Source organism: Zalophus californianus, chromosome 5 (genome assembly GCF_009762305.2).
Source record: "Zalophus californianus isolate mZalCal1 chromosome 5, mZalCal1.pri.v2, whole genome shotgun sequence".
In the NCBI taxonomy this organism is placed as follows: Eukaryota; Metazoa; Chordata; class Mammalia; order Carnivora; family Otariidae; genus Zalophus; species Zalophus californianus.
The window spans coordinates 9387586-9404968 of NC_045599.1; the positions used below are offsets into that span (position 1 = coordinate 9387586).

Sequence of the window (17383 nt, forward strand, 5' to 3'; positions counted from 1 at the left end):
TTCGACCGGCTGGACTACAAGTCCCGAGATGCCCCGCGGCCACGGCGAGGCAGTAACTGGTTGGAGAGCAGCTTCTGCCTGCAACCTAATTGCGCCGTCAGAATTGAAACCTTCCTTCCGTTGATCGTGGTGCCGGTCCGGCGACTGCTAGTGTTTATCAACTTTTTACAGATGCTGTAAGTAACGCAATTTGTGGTCGCAGAATGAATTTTGAGCAGATACAGGATTGAAACTGAGGATCCCTGACTTGACGTCTCTGGGTCCGACACTTTGGGCTTGCTTCTATTTTTAAAAAACTGAACTTTGAAAAAGTGACACCAACAGTGCACCAACTGATTTTCGAAAAAAATTCAAATACAAAAAAAAAAAAGGAGCCTAGGAGACTTCTTTTACCACTTCTCTTTCACCTCCAAATTCATCCAATCCTAGCTCTGGTCTGATCTGGTCTGTATGGTACCAGGTATGCCCCTCCTCCCGCCCCGCCCCCGCATCAGCACCAGACGTCGTCCATGCGGGCTTTGCTGCAGAGCTCGGCCGTGGTGACTCCTTTCCGGAACGTGTTTCGGTGCCCCAGTGGCCCTCAGGTAAAGGAGTATTGGTGGGGGTCTTGGGGGGCAGAGCCGCCCCGTTTTGGAGGGCTCTGCGCTCAATGTGAGGTCAACAGAGGTCTGGGTGTGCCCTTCGTGTCCTTCCTGGATTTTATCCAAATTCCGGTGTATTTTGGCAGCTCTTTGGAGTTAGCAGTTTCTGATTGTGCCACTTCAAGGTTTCATAGAAGTTGGAGGTTTTCTCTCTAATTCGGGTTCTCTTTGTTGTTTCGTTTGGTCTTGGGGAGGGAAGTTTGATGAGGATGTGTTGACATTTCCCCTTCATTGGAAGTCTTTACCTCATTTTTCTCAACAGTAACACTATAACATAATCTTGGTTCATACCTTATTTTTTTTAACCACTCCTGTGATGAAAGTGGTTAAGATTTCTTTCCCCTAATCATTTGCTCTTACATATATTGTACATAAATTTGTGTTCGTTTTCTAAAAAAGCATTACTGTAGGACATAGTTTTTTGGTAAAATTGCCCTTTCAAACTTCATACCGATTTACAGTCTCACCAGCAGTGGGTTCTTTTTTTTTTTTTAAAGATTTTATTTATTTATTTGACAGAGACAGAGAGGGAGAGCAGGAACACAAGCAGGGGGAGTGGGAAAGGGAGAAGCAGGCTTCCTACCAAGCAGGGAGCCCGATGCGGGGCTCGATCCCAGAACCCTGGGATCATGACCTGAGTCAAAGGCAGACGCTTAACGACTGAGCCACTCAGTCGCCCCCCAGCAGTGGGTTCTTGTGCTTACTTCCGCACACCCTGGTCAAAGTTCTCAACCTTTTTTTTTTTATGTTATGTTAATCACCATACATTACATCATTCGTTTTTGATGTAGTGTTCCATGATTCACTGTTTGCGTCTAACACCCAGGGCTCCATGCAGAACGTGCCCTCTTTAATACCCATCACCAGGCTAACCCATCCCCCCACCCCCCTCCCCTCTAGAACCTTCAGTTTGTTTCTCAGAGTCCATAGTCTCTCATGGTTTGTCTCCCCCTCCGAATTCCCCCCTTCATTCTTCCCCTCCTGCTATCTTTTTTTTTTTTAGTTCTCAACCTTTTTAATCTTGCAAAATAATTGAATGAAAAGTTGTATTTCACTATCCTCTTAATTTTTATTTCCTTGGATACTGAGCATTTTTTTGTTGGTCATTTGTTTTCTTCTGTGAATTACTGCTTGTGTTTTTCTTAGTGCTGTTATAACTACATGCTATTAGTGCTGATGTCACCAGGATTCGGGATTAACAAATGATTAGAGAATTAACAAATGATAACATTTTATAATAAAATTTTCTATTGCTTTTAAAATTAAACTTTTTATGTTGAGATAATTACAGATTCACATGCAGTTGTAAGAAACAATGCAGAGAGATCCAGTGTACCCATCACCTAGTTTCCCCCATGGTAACATCTTGACCACGTATAATGCAATATCACAACCAGGATATTGATATTGATACAGTCAAGACAGGGAACATTTCCATCACCACAGGGATCCCTCATGTTGTGTATTCAAGCCACACCCACTTCCCTATTCCTTCACCCTCTCCTTAACCTCAGACAACAAGTAATCTGTGTTCTCCATTTCTATAATTTTGTCATTTCCAGAATGTTATATAAATGGACTCATAAGGTATGTAACCTTTTGAGATTGACTTTTTTCCCTCAGTTAATTATCTGGAGAGTTAATCAGCTTATTGCTTATATCAACAATTATAGCAATATTGTAATTACATATTTCTATTTTTTCTCTTTAAGCAACATCCTCTTTTTTTTAAGATTTTATTTATTCATTTGAGACACAGAGATACAGAGAGAATGAGAGCATGAGCAGGGAGAGAGACAGAGGGAGAGGGAGAAGCAGGCTCCCCACTGAGCCAGGAGCTGGATGTGGGGCTCAATCCCAGGATCATGACCTGAGCCAGAGGCAGATGCTTAACCATCTGAGCCACCCAGGTGGCCCTTCTCTTTTTTTCTTAAGATTTTATTTATTTATTTGGGAGAGAGAGAATGAGCTGGGGGGAGGGGCAGAGGGAAAAGGAAGCTCCCCACTGAGCAGGGAGCCCAAAGGGCAGGGCTTGATCCCAGGACCCCGGGATTATGATCTGAGCTGAAGGCAGATGCTTAACCAACTGAGCCACCCAGTCGCCCCTAATTAACACCCTCTTAAGCAACCAATCAATCAAGAAGAAATCACAGGGGATTTCTGAGAAAAATCCTTAGAGATGAATGATAACAAAAACACTGAAACATATGGGACACAGAGAAAGCAGTGCTAAAAAAGACATTTATAGCTATAAATGCGTACACTCATAAAAATATCTCAAATCAACAACTTCACTTTACAACTTGAAGAACTAGAAGAAGAAGACCTAAACCCCAAGTTAGTAGAAGAAAGGATCCTTACCCATCTTGTTGGAAATCTCCCCCACTGGGCGTTGGACACAGTCAAAGCAGTAGGTGGGCCTGAGACAAGGACCCCAGCCAAAGTCAGATGCTTTACTGACTGAGCCACCTGGACACCCCCAGGTTGTTCTATTTTTAACAAAACAATTTTGCTACTTGGACAGTCATGTTCCCCCTTCCTAATGTCTGGGTTCTGGGCCTTGAAATCTCACTGGTGCACTATCTCCTACATACACGTAACTGCAAGCATTTTCCACTTTTTACACTTTGGGAGATTCCTGTGAGTAGTCTGGCCAGTGGACCACTGCCATGCAAGAGTGATATTCACAGTGTGGTGTGGGGGCTGGTACTGGTCCATGTTTGTTATAGGTCTGCAATGAGGTAAGTACAGAAATTGACTAAGCATTTAGGAATTTTTACAGAAATTTAATATTGATGTGATATCCAAGCACATGATTAGTTTCATATTTTATTGTATTTTATAGGAGTATTGGTTTGTGAGGGATTGCAAATTTTATTAAAAACAAAACAGCCAATGCTTTACTACAGGTGGTGGGTGGTACTGGTCTAGAGAGGAACCACGCTTCAGGACCACGGACAGCACCTCGCTTTCCAAGACTGAATCCTTGCTTTTCTGCCTCTGCTCCCAGCTCTGGCTGCATCCCCTGGTGAACAACTAGCTCCCAAATCTCCAACAGATGCTTTTCAGCTTTTGTCTTACTTGCCCTTTCTAACGTATGACTTTTGTTAACATCGACTCTGCCATTTTTGTTTAATGATCATTCCCAGTGAAGAAATAAGAAATAAAAAACACTGCCAACGAGCTACACCACTAAAATGAGGGGACCATTCCTGGTAACTAAAACATATTGCCAATATTTTTTTTAAAGATTTTTATTTATTTATTTGACACACAGAGAGAGCGAGCACACAAGCAGGGGGAGGGGCGGGCAGAGGGAGAGGGAGAATCAGGCTCCCTGCTGTGCAGGGAGCCTGATGTGGGGCTCCATCCCAGGACCCTGAGATCATGACCTGAGCCAAAGGCAGACGCTTAACCATCTAAGCCATCCAGATGCCCCTATATTGTCAATCTTAAAACACTGTATTGAGATTATATATACATAAAGATCATCATCATCATCGTCATCACCACATATTACTGAATAAACTAATGAGCATCTCTTATCACTGGGCACTAGGAGGTGGAAGACTTCATCCTATTACCTGGGTTGGGCTACAGCTTTCTATTGACATGTTTGGGTCTAGACCCAGGGCATTGTGAACTTTGGAATTCTCGAGACTTGTTTTTTCTGGGTCCCCATTTTGTCATGTTGGCGTCACCCTCCCACACCTTTTAGTTGTGTACCCTATCCTTTTCCAGTGGCTTCCTTGCCATCTTCTCTTCCCTCCAGGCTCACCCACAACCTCTTTTTGGTCCCAATGCAGAGAAAAGTACACTGGAGGAAGGGCTCTCCTGTTGAAGTGTGCTCGGCACCTCCTGCGCCCTCAGATTCAGTCCAATTACCTCCTCCCTCCATGTTCCTATAACTTTTCTTCCCCCAGTCCCTTAACCGGCCCACTGACTGCTAAGCAATCCTGGGTCCCCGTGCCTAAACTGCTCTTGTTCCCCGCTGCTCAGGGAGATTTTAACCATCCTTCAAGGCTTGAGTCAAATCTATCTCTACCATGGAAACCGCGACATTTCCCTCTCCCCTTCCTGAATTACTGCTTCAGGGCTTCTCATTCCGTCTCACCATGTCACCTCCTTCCCCCAATCGATTCTAAGCTCTTCGAGGTTCAAGTCCAGGTAATAAACTTCCCATTAGCCCCATCCTTTCCGCACACATCTGGGGTGACTGCCCTGCAAGTTGCAGAGGGCAAGCCCCCTCCCCTCTTTGAGGATGTTACCTCAATCAGCAAGAAGGGCTAACAGCACCCACACATCCCCGAGTTTCTACGCGGAGTAAGAGATGCGGGCGGTGGAAATCGCTCTAGAGCCTGGCGCAGGTTGGGTCGGGGCTTGCGTGGCCCCTCCGCAGCCCGGAACAGCAGGAACGCACCGGGGGCGGGGCCGCGCGGGGTCTCCCGGGAGTTGTAGTCCGCAAGTGCGCTCGCAGTCTCCGCACGCTCCGCGCGGAGACCCGTAAGACTTGCCTGCGAAGGTGGCGGGGGTCTGCGGGGCTCTAGGGGCTGGCCCCGGGCGGGGATGGGGCAGAGCGCAAGCAACCGGTATGGCCCTGCCGTTGCTGCTGGGGCAGCTGCTGGCGCTCATGGGCCACGGGGGCGCGTTCTACCTTGAGGTCCGCGAGCTGGAGGAGAAGTGCTTCATCCAGGAGATCCCCGATGGTACCGTGGTCATAGGTGCGCGCGCCCGCCACTCCCGGCCTTGCCCTCCCTGCACCCAGAATCCTGAGAAGGGAGGGGAATGGGGCGCCGTGGCACCAGCTCAGGCCCGCACCTTCCCTCCCCTGCCGGGGGTGGGCTGGGGCGGGGAGAATGGGTGGACAGAAGTCTAGCCAAGGCATCCTCTCTTGCCTGTGCGGCGGGCCAGGGGCGCCGAGTCTGATGCAGACTCGAACGACGGCAGAGAAGTCGTGCTGGAGAAGGGAGGAGAAGCGGAGGGCAGTGGTCAGACTCGAGATCTTCCTGTCCCTCAACCCCCCACCCCCGACCACCATGACTTGGTCACGGGGATGGACAGAAATGCACCTCTGTTGCCTCTCCATTAGGTAACTACAGGACGGAGCTCTACGACCCCGCTATGGAAAAGTACCAGCCCTCCCCGCAGTGGATCAATTTGTTCGTGTTTGTGAAAGACCCCGAGAACAAGGTGAGGCAGGCCTTTACTCCTTGCATGCCCCCCAACGCCCCAGCGTCAATGCGTAGCCCTCTCTGGTCCTTCATTTCTCACAGAAGGATCTGGTCAGGCAGGCTACCTCAAGGAGGGCCATGGTCTTTGCCATCCGTATTCTGTATTAGCAGTGCTGGCATCTGAGACTTTCCAGCCAAACCGATGCTATTTCCCTCACACCCACCCCTCTGGCCTGCGGGGGTCTGCACCTGGGATACCCCCAGAATTCTCCTGGGAGCAGGTACTAGGCTAACTTCTCTGTGCTCACTGGAGGCTGCTTCCTCTAGAACCTTCTGGCCCGACAGTACGGCCCTCAGGGCAGCTTCACCTTCACCTCCCAGTCTCCCGGAGAGCACCAGATCTGCCTCCACCTTGAGTCCATCCGGTTCGCCCTCTTCTATGATGGCAAGCTGGTGAGTGTGGCAGGCGGGAGGCCCCTGTCCCCAGGGACTCAATTCCTCGGCCTCTAGAGTGAGAAGGGTGTGGTGGGTGGTGCCTTTGAGTAGGGCTGAGACTTTACCTGAAGCACCCCGACAACCACTCCTGAGGATGAAAGGGGACCTTGGGAGGGTCACTCTGACTTAAAACTCTCCCTTGGACATTGCTGCTATAAACATCGGGGTGCACATACCCCTTCGAATCCCTACATTTGTATCTTTGGGATAAATACCCAGTAGTGTAATTGCTGGTTGTATGGTAGCTCTATTTTCAACTTTTTGAGGCCCTCCATATGCCATTTGCAACGACATGGATGGAACTGGAGGGTATTATGCTGAGCGAAATAAGTCAATCAGAGAAAGACATGTATCATATGACCTCACTGATAGGAATTCTTAATCTCAGGAAACAAATGGAGGGTTGCTGGAGTGGAGGGGGGTGGGAGGGATGGGGTGGCTGGGTGATAGACATTGGGGAGGGTATGTGCTATGGTGAGCGCTGTGATGTGTGTAAGACTGTTGAATCACAGACCTGTATCTCTGAAACAAATAATATGTTATATGTTAAAAAAAAAAAAAAGAAGATAGCAAGAAGGGAAAAATGAAGGGGGGGAATCAGACGGGGAGATGAACCATGAGAGATTATGGACTCTGAGAAACAAACTGAGGGTTCTAGAGGGGAGGGGGTGGGGGGATGGGTTACCCTGGTGATGGGTATTAAAGAGGGCACGTACTGAATGGAGTACTGGGTGTTATACGCAAACAATGAATCAAGGAACACTACATCAAAAACTAATGATGTAATGTATGGTGATTAACATAACAAAATTAAAAAAATCCAAAAAATTAAAAAGAAATAAAATTTGACAGCAAAAAAAACACAAAAACACAAAAAACAAACTCTCCCTTGGCTCCCCGCCATCCCTAGGATAAAGACCAAGCTTCATGACGTGAGATTCAGAGCTATTCTGCCTCTGAGTGCTTCAGGGCTCTCCATTGTCACCTCCCCATACAGAACTTCTAGTAAACTGCCTGGCTGAGTCACACCTCTATTTCTCTGCACGTGTAGTCCCATCCTTTGTGTTTTCAATGTAGAACTCCACATAAGCAGGGTTCCGATCTGGTGTTTTGACCCCCTGAGCAGGGCCAGTCACCAGGTCGGTGTGTGAGGAATGGAGCTGCCAGCATCAGGCCCAGATGGGGACGTAGAAGCTAGATTTCTGGCAGGTTCACAGAGCTAAGCTCCCCTGACCCCCATCCTGGGTCCTCCTGTTCCAGGCCATTCACTTGGACATGCAGTTGGGTGAACACACCAATGATTATGCGGAATTTGCGGCCAAGGACAAGCTGACCCAGCTGCATCTGCGTGTACAGCAGCTTGTGGAGCAGGTGGAGTTGATCCAGAAGGAGCAGGAGTATCAGAGGGTGAGGGGCTGGGTTGGCACAGCTGGGGCAGGGGCTGTGTGACCTCCTGGGAAGTGGCTCTTCCGGCCCTTCCCGCCGAGGGGGTGGGGGTGAAATTCAGTTCTAGACAGGTGGCTTCTCCCTTCTCTCCTCCCGCAGTGGCGAGAGGAGCGCTTCCGGCAGACCAGCGAGAGCACCAACCAGCGGGTGCTGTGGTGGTCCATTCTGCAGACCTTCATTCTGGTTGCCACGGGTGTCTGGCAGATGCAGCACCTCAAGAGTTTCTTTAAAGCCAAGAAGCTGGTGTAGTTGGGCCCCAGAAACCTAGCCCCAACTCATTCCCCTTCTGTTAACTGATTGAAAGTGCCCTGGCCTGGTCTATTTCCTGGCTCCCAATCCCCCAACCCTGCAGGGGGGACAGAGGACCTCTTTCAACTGGTTTCTCAGCCAGCATTTGGGAGAGGATGAGTTGCCCACTAGATGCTTGGTCGGGGAGCTGTAGGATTTTGTGGCTTTGTGCTGTTGAGGAGGAAGGTGAGGGTGCCCCCACGCCCCTGGCTAAACCGGATGGATGAACTGTCCCAAGATGGAGAGAATTAAGAGTGACTATAAACTGCAACCTTTCTGACCTAAACATTTATTGCCTCCCGCTCTGCAATTCATTCTGGTGTTTTGTTTCTAACCAGATATTAACATGTGAGGCTCTGCATGCATTGGTGGGGACGGATCCTGAAATGGATGGGATGAAGAAAGCTTGTTCTCCAAAAGCCTTAGCAACCTGTGGAGCCCTTTCCAGAAAGGTCCAATTTGGGCCCATCTTATGGGTAACCTGAGTGCTTGTGGTGATCCTGTGCCTCTTTGCGGGCTCCAGTCAGGTTCATGTGCTCTTCTGCTGGGTTCTTCCAGGTAGTTGGATGGGCACCTCTGTCTTCCCACTATTTTTCAGCCAACCTATGTCTGTCTTTATGATGTCACAGGTTGATTTTTTTTCAGAAGATGCTTTCTTTTCTCCTTTAAAAAAAAAAAATAGGATTCCAAGTAATAGTTTCCATTATAGTCGGCATCTCCTATAACTTGACCTTCACATGTCAGGACCTTCACAGGTGTAACGACCAGGCATCTATGCACCCACTGCAACTGCCTGATCTAGCCCACATTTTACCTCTGCTGGTTGCCCTGTTGGAATAGTCATCTCTCATGTGAATCTGATATTTTCTGTGATAAGGAAATTTCACTGGCTGGCACCCTCAACAAAATGAAGCCCAAATCATCAAAGCTAAGGATGTCAATAAAGGGAGACTCCCCATGAGGAGGGGGATGTGGGGACAGCCCCAGCACTTGGCCCGAGACAGACCCACCCGCCCCTAGGATATGTTTGAGGGACACTGCAAGCCTTGGAGATTTGCTCATTTGTGGGTGTGGTCATAACTGGCCTCTGGAAAGTATGAGTGGACTGAACTGACGGCTGGTGGGGAACCACTGGAGAGCAACCTCAAGACAGAGTTTGTGATCTTAGGGTTCATTACCCTTACCTGAAGGGGTGTGTGTGTTGGGGGGGTGCCTTGCTCTCTGTCATAGGAGAAGCAGAGCAATCCAGACATGCACATTCTTGCACATGGAGCCTATGGTCTGATACCAAATGAGGCAGGGCTTGAACAACAGGTAAAGGCGATGCATGTTTCTGAGAAGGGTATGTGCTGAGAATGACATGATACTAGCTCTGGTCTAATCTAGATGGTCCGAGAAGGCTGCTTTTTAGAATTGCATTCATGATTAGGAGTTAGCTGGGGGAAGTGTGTTCTGGCCAGAATGACTAGCACATACAGGAGCCCTAAAGCAAAAAAGAACATGGCAATTTGGGAAACCGAAAGAAAGCCACTATATCATAATCCCGACTCTAAGAGAGACCACAGGACAGATCTGGTGTTCCCTTGGGGTACGGGAAGTGAAAGTGAACCTGCCTTCAGAGCCATACCGCTGGGCCAGGATGACCTAAGGAGAAGGGGCTTAGGCAAGTGTTACAGGGGGATGGGGCTGGAAGGAAACAGGGCTTCAGGCTCTCAGTGCCTCAAAAGTTGGCAAACAGAGCCTTAGGCACCTCGCAACATTAAAAGGTCTAGAGCTGCTCAGCAGCAGTTGCCCAAGCCTTGTCTGAGAACCTTCTGGGGCAGAGGTGAAGCGTCTGAGATGGAGCTGACACGTGACTGCTCTTGGGAAGGGCTCTTTATTGGAGCTCCTGCCATTTACGCTCTTTTGGTGTGGTTCTTTTCTTAAACCAAAGGTGGCAACTAAAGTTTTTTTTTCTTTTGCTTTAATATTCGTCGAAATTAAAAGCCGCTCATTCGTTTTGGAAAGCACCCCGTTCTGTGAACTCCTCAAGTCTAGACGTCACAGCATTAGAGTTAACGAAATTCTTTGATGGCCAGCACCACAATTAACCCACGAACCGCGCCTACAAGACAGGTGCATTTCCATCTCACAGGCCAGGAAAACGGCTCGGGGCAGGGAAGGGGGCTTGGCCGAGTCATGCAGCAGTCGGGAAGAAGCTGAGAGGAGCCGCTAGCCTATAGCAGCCCAAGTTTGGCCTAGAGCGAAAATCCGGGATCTTCTCACCAACCCCCAACGACCGCCAGCAGTTGAGCGGCTGCGGCGAGTAGGAGGGAAGTACCAGCGCCCGCCTGGTCTAGCGGTGAAGTGCAGAGTGGAGGGCTCGGCGGGGCTCAGGGGCCGGCTCACCTTGTCCTCTGGGTCCTTCACCTCCACGAACATACCAAGCCCGGGGGTGGCCGGCTGGTACTCCTCCCGCTGCTTGTCATACAGCTGTGTCCGGTAGTTTCCTGGAGGGAAGCGGGGCGAACCCAGGTCAGACGAGCGCGAGGTGGGGTCGAGTCGGCCCTCGCCAGGACGCGGCGAGACCGGGTGCTCCCCGCTCTGGAAGAGCGGACTCTCCCGCGCCCCCCGCCGCCCCAAGACCAAGGTCTTGTTCCAAACTCTCCCCTTCCACCCGCACCTATAACCATGGTCTCGTCCGGAATCTCCTCAATAAAGCACTTCTTTTCGGTCTCCCCGATGTGGAAGTAAAGCGCGCCTCCGCGGGCCGCAAAACACTCTTCTTAGACCCGCTCTGCATCCGACCAGCACTTGTCCTCAGAGCCGCAGGCGGCGGCAGCGCGTAACCTTGACGCAGCCGCAGGGCCTGCCGGGATGACGAGTTCCATTGGCTGGACTACAAGTCCCGAAATGCCCTCGGCCCCAGCGAAACAGTACCTGATAAGGGAGGCGCTTCTGCTCGGGATAGAATTGGGGCCCCGGAATTGAAACCGCCTTTCCGTTGATTGTCGTGGTGGCCGGCGAATGTGATTATCAACTTTTTAGAGATGGTGGAAGTAACGCAGTATGTTTGTGGGGTGGCAGAGTGAATTATGAGCAGGTACAGGATTGAAACAGAGGATCCCTGACTTTCCCTCCAGGTGTCTGCATTTACACTTTGGGCTTGCATTTTTAAAAAACTGATCTTTTAGGGGGTCTGCGTGGTTCAGTGGGTTAAGCGTGAGGCTCTTGATTTCAGTTCAGGTCTTGATCTCCTGGGTCCTGAGTTCGAGCCCTGTGTTAGGCACCAGCTGGGCGTGGAGCCTACTTTAAAAAAGCAAAAAAAAACCCAAGAAACAAAAAACAGGGGCGCCTACGTGGCTTAGTCATTTAAGCCTTCCAAAAGCTCCTGATTTCTGCTTAGTCAATTAGGCATCCCAAAAGCTCCTGATTACTGCTCAGGTCATGATCTCAGGGTCCTGGGATTGAGCACCCCCTTCCATAGGGGTTCCAGACGGAGTCTGCTTGAGATTCCCTTTCCCTCTCCCTCTGCCCTCCACCCCACCCCCCAAGCTGGAGCGCGCTTTCTCCCTCTAGGATAAACAAATAAATCTTAAAAAAAAAAAGCAAAAAACGGAACAAAACAAACCCCTCTTAATTTTGAAAAGTGACACAAATGGTGCACCAACTTCTCTTGGGGGGAAATAAAAAGCCAAGGAGACTTCCTTTACCTTTTTTTGCTCTTCAAAACCCATCCACTCCTAGAATTAGTCTCGTCTGGTCTGTATGGTCCCAGGCATTCCCCCGCACAACATCAGTACCAGACATCAACCACGCGGGCTTTGCTGCAGGGGCTCCGCCGTGTTGGCTCCTCTCCAGGACATGGTTTGGTGCCCCAGTGGCCCGCAGGTAAAGGAGTATGGGTGGGGGTCTTGGGGAGAGTCGCCTGTTTTGGAGGGCTCTGTGCTCAGTGTGAGATCAACAGAGGGTCTGTGTCTGCCTTTCCAGGATTTTATCCAAATTCCAGTGTATTTGGCAGTGTTAGTTTCTGATTTTGCCATCTTAAGGTTTCATAGAAGTTGGAGGTTTCCTCTCTAATTTGGGTTCTCTTTGTTTTGTTTGATCTTGGGGAGGGAAGTTTGAGGATGTGTTGACATTTCCCCCTTATTACAAGTCTTTAACTCATTTTTCTTAACAGTAACAATATAATATCATCTTGGTTCATACAGCACCTTATTTTTAACCATTTCTATGATGAACGTGGTTAAGATTTCTTTCCCCCAATTATTTTTTCCATGATTCATCTGTTTATTTTATTATTTATTTATTTATTTATTTTTAACAAGATTTTATTTATTTATTTGACAGAGAGAGACACAGCGAGAGAGGGAACACAAACAGGGGGAGGGAGAAGCAGGCCCCACGCCAAGCAGGGAGCCCGATGGAAGCACCATCCCAGGACCCTGGGATTACGACCCTAGCCGAAGGCAGACGCCCAACGACTGAGCCACCTAGGCGCCCCTCATCTGTTTATTTTAGAGAGAGAGAGAGAGAGTATGTGCGTGTGCACGGTCAGGGGAGGGGCTGAGCGAGAAGAGAATGTTAAGCAGACTCCGTGCTGAGAACAGAGCCCAATATGGGGCTCCATCTCACTACCCTGAGGTAAAAAGAAGCGTCAGTGACTTAACTGACTGTGCCACCCAGGCACCACCCCCCCATTATTTGCTCTTACATATATTGCTGCAATAACAATTTGTGTTCATTTTCTTTTTTTGAAGATTTTATTTATTTATTTGACAGAGAGAGACACAGCGAGAGAGGGAACACAAGCAGGGGGCGTAGGAGAGGGAGAAGCAGGCTTCCCGCGGAGCAGGGAGCCCGATGCGGGGTTCGATCCCAGGACCCCAGGACTATGACCTGAGCCAAAGGCAGACACTTAACGACTGAGCCACCCAGGCACCCCTTGTGTTCATTTTCTAAAAAAGCATTACTGTAGGACATAGTTTTTGATAAGAGATCACAAAATTCCCCTTTCAAACTTTGTACCAATTATAGTTTCACCAGCAGTGTATTGCAGTGCTTAATTTCCACACTCTAGTCAACCGTTCTCAACCTTTTTAATCTTTGCAAAACTTTAGAAGTGGATGAAAAGTTGTATTTCCTTTTATTTTCTGTTTATTTCATTTCCTTCCTGTCCTTTTCATTTTTATTTCCTCAAATGCCTAGTGTTTCTTCTCGGTCATTGATTTCTTCTGTGAATTGCTGATTGTGTTTTTCTTTCTTTTTCTTTTTTAAAGATGTTTATTTATTTATTTATTTGAGAGAGAGAGCACAGAGAGAGAGTGAGAGGGAGAAGCAGACTCCCTGCTAAATAGAGAGCCCAACTCCGTCTCGGGACCCTGAGAGAACCGACTGAGCCACCCAGGCACCCTGGTTGTGTTTTTCTTAGTACTATTATAACTACATGCTGATTTCACCACCATTTGGAATTAACAAATGATTACAGAATTAATAAATGATAACTTTTTATAATAAAAGTTTCTAGTATTTTTAAAATTAAACTTTTTATGTTGAGATAATTATAGATTCACATGCAGTTGTAAGAAACAATGCAGAGAGATCCAGTATACCCATTACCCAGTTTCCCCCATGGTAACATCTTGCCCACGTATAATACAATATCACAACCAGAATATTGTCATTGATACAATCAAGACAGGGAACATTTCCATCACCACAGGGATCCCTCATGTTGACTTATATACCTACACTTTACTTCCCTATTCCTTCACCCTGTCTTTCACCCTAGACAACAATTAATCTGTATTCTCCATTTCTATAATTTTGTCAAGAATGTTATATAAGTGGAATCATGCAGTATGCAACCTTTTGAGATTGGCTTTTTCCATTTAGTATAATTCTCTGGATATTTATTCAGTTTATTGAATGTTTCTACAGCTTCTTTTTATAGTAAGGAGAAATCATTACACACAATGTATAAAGATATAATTCTGTGATATCCACAACTGAAAGGGTAAGAACAGAGCTGTTAAAGGAGCAGAGTTTTTGGGTGTTACTGAAGGTAAACTGGTATAAATTCCAGTTAGAGTGATATAACTGTAGGATGTTAAATGTCATTCCCATGGTAACCACATAGAAAATAGCCATAGAATTTATACTAAAGGAAATGAGAAAGGAATGTGAATATTTCACTACTAAAAAATTAAATGCAAAGAAGACAGTAAATGTAAGACATGAGGAACAAAAAGCTATAAGGTAAATAGGAAACAAATAGCAAAATGACAGAAGTCCTTCCTTAATAGTAATTACTTTAAATGTAAATGGATTAAATTCTCCAATGAAAAGATAAAGATTGGCAAAATGGATAAAAGCCATGACCCAAGTATATGTTGTCTATGGGAGACTTGCTTTAGATCCAGACATAAAGGTGAAAGAATAGAAAAGGCTATTCCATACGAACAGTAACCAGAAGAGAGCAGGGAGACTATACTAGTATCAGACAAAATAGACTTTAAATCAGAAAAGGTTACAAGATATGGTAATGGCACAAAGAGAGACACATAGATCTATGGAACAGGATAGAGAGCCCAGAAATAAACCCACACTTATATGGTCTATTAATCTACAACAAAGGAGGCAAGAATATATAATGGAGAAAAGACAGTCTTTTCAATAAATGGTGTTGGGAAAACTGGCAGCTACAGGCAAAAAAGAAACTGGATCACTTTCTTACACCATACACAAAATAAACTCAAAATGAGTTAAAGACCTAAATATAAGATATAAAATCATAAAACTTTTAAAGGATAATATAGGCAGTAATCTCTTGGGCATTGGCCTTAGAAACATATTTATGGAAGGAAAGGGAAGGCAAGGGAAACAAAAGGAATAATAAACTGTTGGGACTTTGTCAAACTAAAAAGCTTTTTGCAGGGGTGCCTGGGTGGCTCAGTTGGTTAAGCGACTGCCTTCGGCTCAGGTCATGATCCTGGAGTCCTGGAATCGAGTCCCACATTGGGCTCCCTGCTCAGCAGGGAGTCTGCTTCTCCCTCTGACCCTCTTCCCTCTCGTGCTCCCTATCTCTCATTCTCTCTCTCTCAAATAAATAAAATCTTTAAAAATAAATAAATAAAAAGCTTTTTGCACATCAGAGGAAACCATCAACAAAATGCACAGGCAACCTACTGAATGGGAGAAAACATTTGCAAATGATATATCCGATAAGGGGTTAGTTTCCAAAATATATGAAGAACTCATACAATTCAACACCAAAAAAAGAAAAAAAAAAACAACGCACAAAACAAACCAAAACCCCCCAATCTGATTAAAAAATAGAGAACTTGAATAGACATCTTTCCAAAGAAGACATGCAGATGGGCAACAGACACATGAAAAGATGCTCAACATCATTTGAGAGCTAGGAAATGCAAAGCAAAATTACAAAGTGAACTGCCTCACAGCAGTCAGAATGGCTAGAATCAAAAAGACAAGAAAAAACAAGTGTTGATGAGGATGTGGAGAAAAGGGAACTCTTGTGCACTGTTGCTAAGAATGTAAATTGATGCACCATTGTGGAAAACAGTATGGAGGTTCCTCAGAAAATTAAAAATAGGACTGCCATACAGTCCAGGGGTACCTGGGTGGCTCAGTTGGTTAAGTGTCTGCCTTCGGTTCAGGTCATTGATCCCAGGGTCCTGGGATCAAGCCCCACATTGGGCTCCCTGTTCAGCGGGGAGTCTGCTTGTTCCTCTCCCTTTCCCTCTGCCCCTCTCCTTGTTTGCACACACACACATTCTCTCTCTCAAATAAATAAATAAAATCTCAAAAAAAAAAAAACTTACTATGCAGTCCAGTAATTCCACTCCTAGGTACCCAAAGAAAATGAAAACACTAATTTAAAAAGATACATATACCTCTACGTTCATTGCACCTTTATGTACAATGCCAAGACATGGAAGCAAACTGTGTCCATCAATAGATAATGGATAAAGAAGAAATGGTGTGTATATATAAATACATATATATATATATATATATATATATATATCACTCAGCCTTAAAAAGAGAATGAAATTCTGTTATTTGTGACAACATGGACGGACCTAGAGGATGTTATGCTGAGTGAGGTAAATCAGACAAAGACAGATACCATATAATTTCACTTATATGTGGAATCTTTTTTATAAAGATTTAATTTATTTGAGAGAGAGAAAGAGAGAACATGAGCAGGGGGGAGGGGCAGAGGGAGAGGGAGAAGCAGACTCCTTGCTGAGCAGGGAGCCCAATGTGGAGCTCAATCCCAGGACCCTGGGATCATGACCTGAGCTGAACGCAGATGCTCAACCAACTGAGCCATCCAGGTGTCCCTTAAAGATTTTATTTATTAGAGAGAGGTGCATGCATGAGTGGGGGGAGGGACAGAGGAAGAGGGAAAGAGAGAGAGAATCCTGAGTAGGCTCCATGACCAGCATGGAGCCTGACGTGGGGCTTGATCTCACAATGCTGAGATCATGACCTGAGCCAAAATCAAGAGTCAGACGCTTGATTGACTGTCACCCAGGTGCCCCTATAATAAGTCTTTAAATCAGGTAGTGTTAGTCCTGAAACTTTTTTTGTATTTCCAGGTTGTTTTGGCTATTTTAGTGCATTTCAATATGAAGCATTAGCTTGTTAATTTTTCAGAAAAAAACCTACTGGGGGGAGCCTGGGTGGCTCAGTCGGTTAAGCGTCTGACTCTTGATTTCAGTTCAGGTCATGATCTCAGGGTCCTGAGATTGAGTCTCATGTCAGGCTCTGTGCTCAGTGGGGAGTCTGTTTGAGGATTCTCTCCCTCTCCTTTTGCCCTCCCCCACCCCAAAATAAATAAGTCTTAAAAGAGAGAGAGAGAGAGAAATGTGCGGGGATTTTGATTGGGATTATGTTGAATTTGCAGACCAATGTGAGGAGAACTGATATCTTAACATTATTGAGTTTTCTGGTCCCTGAACACAGTGTATCTTTTCATTTTTATAGATCTTTAATTTTTCTGAGCATGTTCTTGTGTAGTTTTTGGTTATTTAAATCAATCAGAATCAGATAATTCACTTTCTTTCTTGTATGTGTTTTGCTAGTTATTTGTGGTTAATTACAGTGAAAAATGGGACCAACATGAAAGTGACACATATCATTTCAACTCACTACCCATTTGCCAGAGCTAATCATATGTTCCCACCCAACTGTAAGGGGGCCAGGAACTACAATTCTGCTACACGCCGGGAAAGGAAGAAAACCAGAAATATTGGTGACCATCACTGAGGACTATCACAATACCCTTGGTGGCCTACCCAACAGCCATTTCCCATCCCTTATGACTTGCTAAGA

General features: G+C 46.4%; 1 protein-coding gene and 1 long non-coding RNA gene across 5 annotated transcripts; one reads left to right on the forward strand and one right to left on the reverse strand.

Moving 5' to 3' along the window:
- The first annotated feature begins 42 nt into the window (after positions 1–42).
- Positions 43–8327, forward strand: LOC113928977 (transmembrane emp24 domain-containing protein 9-like). Of its 4 annotated transcripts, none has more exons than XM_027605400.2 (5): positions 43–176; positions 5731–5831; positions 6140–6265; positions 7568–7714; positions 7853–8327. In XM_027605400.2, the coding sequence occupies exons 2-5, from the start codon at positions 5763–5765 to the stop codon at positions 8000–8002; spliced, it is 492 nt and encodes a 163-aa protein (XP_027461201.1). In that variant the 5' UTR covers positions 43–176; positions 5731–5762; the 3' UTR covers positions 8003–8327. The 4 variants fall into 4 exon arrangements, with proteins under 4 accessions (XP_027461201.1, XP_027461202.1, XP_027461200.1 ...); XM_027605401.1 differs by lacking the exon at positions 43–176 and adding an exon at positions 186–584; XM_027605397.2 differs by lacking the exon at positions 43–176 and adding an exon at positions 3979–5362.
- LOC118356995 lies at positions 8315–10855 on the reverse strand. Its single transcript, XR_004820081.1, has 3 exons — positions 10704–10855; positions 10430–10530; positions 8315–8704 (listed from the first exon to the last, which is right to left on the reverse strand). It is a non-coding gene; the product is annotated as an uncharacterized LOC118356995 (long non-coding RNA).
- Between the last annotated feature and the right edge of the window lie 6528 nt (positions 10856–17383).

Bases quoted from the DNA above. Each gene is read 5' to 3' on its own strand.
- LOC113928977 (XM_027605397.2), top strand. From the start codon at position 5,233: ATGGCCCTGCCGTTGCTGCTGGGGCAGCTGCTGGCGCTCATGGGCCAC. The intron at 5,363-5,730 runs GTGCGCGCGCCC...CCTCTCCATTAG, and splicing joins CGATGGTACCGTGGTCATAG to GTAACTACAGGACGGAGCTC. The intron at 6,266-7,567 runs GTGAGTGTGGCA...CTCCTGTTCCAG, and splicing joins TCTTCTATGATGGCAAGCTG to GCCATTCACTTGGACATGCA.